The sequence below is a fragment of the Wasmannia auropunctata genome, unplaced genomic scaffold, assembly GCF_000956235.1.
Source record: "Wasmannia auropunctata unplaced genomic scaffold, wasmannia.A_1.0 LD283463.1, whole genome shotgun sequence".
NCBI classification, from domain to species: domain Eukaryota; kingdom Metazoa; phylum Arthropoda; class Insecta; order Hymenoptera; family Formicidae; genus Wasmannia; species Wasmannia auropunctata.
The window spans coordinates 1-3,396 of NW_012079427.1; the positions used below are offsets into that span (position 1 = coordinate 1).

The 3,396-nt window shown below is 28.9% G+C and overlaps 1 protein-coding gene across 1 annotated transcript; it reads right to left on the bottom strand.

The window, feature by feature from the left end:
• Positions 1-1,618: 1,618 nt before the first annotated feature.
• Positions 1,619-2,566, bottom strand: LOC105461589 (putative gustatory receptor 28b). The gene is made up of 3 exons (XM_011708090.1): positions 2,087-2,566; positions 1,783-1,869; positions 1,619-1,714 (listed from the first exon to the last, which is right to left on the bottom strand). Exons 1-3 carry the CDS (start codon positions 2,564-2,566, stop codon positions 1,619-1,621), a joined length of 663 nt encoding a protein of 220 aa, XP_011706392.1.
• Between the last annotated feature and the right edge of the window lie 830 nt (positions 2,567-3,396).

The window sequence follows — 3,396 nt, forward strand, 5'->3', positions numbered from 1 at the left end:
GAGAGAGAGAGAGAGAGAGAGAATAATAAAGTTTATAAATATCAGCCTAAAAATTATTAATCACGTTATCAACATACTTTGATTATCAATGCGGAGCGTGATTGCAAGATTCACTTTTCTGAGTTTAGTCCATAAATTTATATTTACACTATACAAAGCATCAATCGAAATAAATTCTTTCTGTTTTGTCTACACCATACAAGTTTTAGTTTAATACTACGAGTATATTGTGACGGAGGCGGAGGTATTATATGGTATTATATGTTAGTCATGATGTAATCATGGCGCTCTTCGATCTGCATATGTAAGCTGCAGCGTTTAATATAATAGTTTCTGTACTAATAATATATTTAATTATTCGAAATAAGAAGCAGCAATTAGTAGTTATCGAAACAGTACCTAAATAGATTAATGAGCTTTAAAAATTGATCACTAACAACTTTTTAATTTAATACTGCACATTTTTTTATTGTGCACATAGGACGTTTGAGAAACATCTGTTCATTTTATCACGATTTCAAAATTTGATATTCTTTGTTATAAACGTTTCAACATATACTAACTAACGTATGTGAATGTACTGTAAGTTACAATAGTAAAAATATTTAATATATTTGTATAATTTGTTTAATAATATTTGTTTTTTGAACTTATTTTAGAATAATTTGTATTTACAAAATGTTCTCATCTATTTAATTATAATAAACATATATTAATAAACCAAATAATTAGATGTTTTTAAATTTTTAATAATATTGTTATAACAGTCCAACATACCATTAAATTGTGCTGCGCGTATTTTAAGAAACGGTGATACGTCTCTATAGTAAGAGATAAAGAAATAATGTGTTGCTAATGAATTGAGTTATATGGTACTGTAATGGCAAACCTATTATTTTGATTAGAATTAATTTATATATTTATTTAGATTAGAACAAAATGATACATTTCTTTAGTTAATGAAATAAACAGACATAATACAGTATGTCTCTGCTCCAAGCGGCAAAACTGCTACAACTGTATTAGCACATGGACGAAGTCGAAAATGTCTAACAAACATATATCTGATTCCGAATAGTTTCAGAGTGACGGATTGAATTAAAAAAAAAACAAAAGTCGACATAAGTGTTTAATGTATACGAATGAATCTTCTTTATTCTTAATTCATCCTTCTAACATTGCCTTAATCTATTTTAATGTAGAAAATTATACATTGCATTATATTAAAAAATTTTAATTAACGACACATTTAAAAGAATTATATTAGATTGCTTCAGGTATTTGAAATAATGAATGAATCGAAACTTATATTTTTTTAGAAATTTATTTTATCTCACATTTCAATATATTTAAATACATAAAATATTTAAAATTTACTTAAAATTTTATGATAATACTTTTTTTATGTTAATTATTAATCATTAATATTAATATTTATTATTGATTTCTAATGATATATATAAGCGCGCGCGTGCGCGTGCGTGTATGTGTGGAATATACGGAAGAAAATTTTTTATGTACTTATATGTATACATGTATACGAATAATTGTTTATAAATATAAAAAAAATATTTTCTTTTCGATTACCTATATCTTTTTTTTTATAGAATTATATAATTCATGTACTATTGATTGCAGATTTTTCATCGCAAGAATGTGATATAACCAGGAATTGTACCGATATTAGCATATATGTGGCAATGGTACCCACCATCTGAAAGCAAAATGAACAAAATAAAAAAAAGACATTTTATTAATTAAAGCAAAATATCGATTACTTACCGTCGCGAGAAATGTTGCATCCACATTGAAACCTATGGCGGAAAATGTAATTTTGCAGTGTAGTGTTTGTAAGGAAAATAACTGCAACTATAATATTAATCGCAAAATTATTAAATATAAGACTGAAAGACGTAACTCATCTGAAGGAGTAAAGATTTAATACGTCCAATATCGTACAAATCACGCGACGTGATAATAATGTCGTTTAAAATGATATAGCACAGAATGCGTATTGCATAAACAACAATCTCATATACAACATATTATAAAGAAAAATATACAAATTAAATAACACTTTTACTACCTCATTTTTCATTTTCTCATCCCTGATGCTGTTAAGTACATAGTGAATGGTAGTGTGAATCTCTTGAGCCTGATTCTTGCCGGTTTCGCATGCCCACACAATAAATGCCATTTTTATAATATAATATAATATAAATAATAAGTATATATCGCCAACTTGTTTATCCAAATTGAAGACCAATTCACCATGCCATTGTACTAGATAGAAATACGTGTTAAGACTAACATCAAAAAAGGTTATGACTATCGAAGCAAGAAATTGCACACTCAAGGTCATATTTAGCATTTGTACTGCGTTGCTGATTGCCATATGCTTCTTCATTAGAGCCTTAAGCTTCATTATCAGGAATGGATTTCTCTTCTCGTAGTAAAACATCGTGAGAACACATGGTTTATTATTTACTATGAGCACGTGTAAAAGATTGTTGTTGATTTCCTTGAAACAACCCTTTAACACACAAACGCAGTTCATGTACAGCATATCCGTATGAAATATTAATAGATTTATATATATTATATACATTGCATTCAAAACATCAAGGCGTTTCTTGTAAGAAAACATAGAAACCACGCCGATCATATAAAAGGAACCGAAGATGTCCTTAGCGTGGATTAATCCAGACAATTTCTGATATGATTCCGGAGACAGTTCCGAAGAGATCTCCAATATAATTTGGAATAAGCGCATTCGCGGCTTACTTAAGACGAGCGTGGCGATTCCTATGATACTGGTCAATATAAAACCGTAGATAATCTCAAGTAACTTGAATATATTTTCAAAGTTGATGTTAGTAAAAAACTGGATCTGATAGCAGAATATCAGATGGTAAACGCATAGAGCACAAATAGTTGCGGTTGATAAGATATATTGAAGCCTCGAGAATCATATTGTTAATCTTGTACGGAAATATTCCAAGAATGCGGCAAAATGTGAAGCAAGGATACATCAAAGTTTGAAAATCCGTAGCGTGAAAAATCCACCGATTTTTTCGCATTTTGTTTTTTATTTGTTTCTGAAATTAGAACGACATACTGAATATAATTAACAAAATATGTGGGTGAACAATAGTCTAAATTATATAAATATCAGTCTAAAAATTATTAATCGCTTTATTGACACACTTCAGTTATCACCGCCAGCGTGACTGCAAGATTCGTTTTTTAATGTTTAGTCCTTTAGTTTATTTTTCCACTATAAAGCATCGAAATAAACTACTTGTTTTTCATGTACACCTAATAAATTCCAGTTTAATACTACAAGCATTTACTGCAACGAAGACTGAGGCATTATAGATCGGAAGAGCACACGTC

Excerpts from the sequence above, each read along its gene's own strand:
- LOC105461589 (XM_011708090.1), bottom strand. The coding sequence starts at position 2,566 with ATGCTGTACATGAACTGCGTTTGTGTGTTAAAGGGTTGTTTCAAGGAA. Across the intron at positions 1,870-2,086 it reads ATGAGAAAATGAAAAATGAG|TTGCAGTTATTTTCCTTACA; the intron begins GTAGTAAAAGTG and ends TTAATATTATAG. Across the intron at positions 1,715-1,782 it reads ATGCAACATTTCTCGCGACG|ATGGTGGGTACCATTGCCAC; the intron begins GTAAGTAATCGA and ends TTTTGCTTTCAG.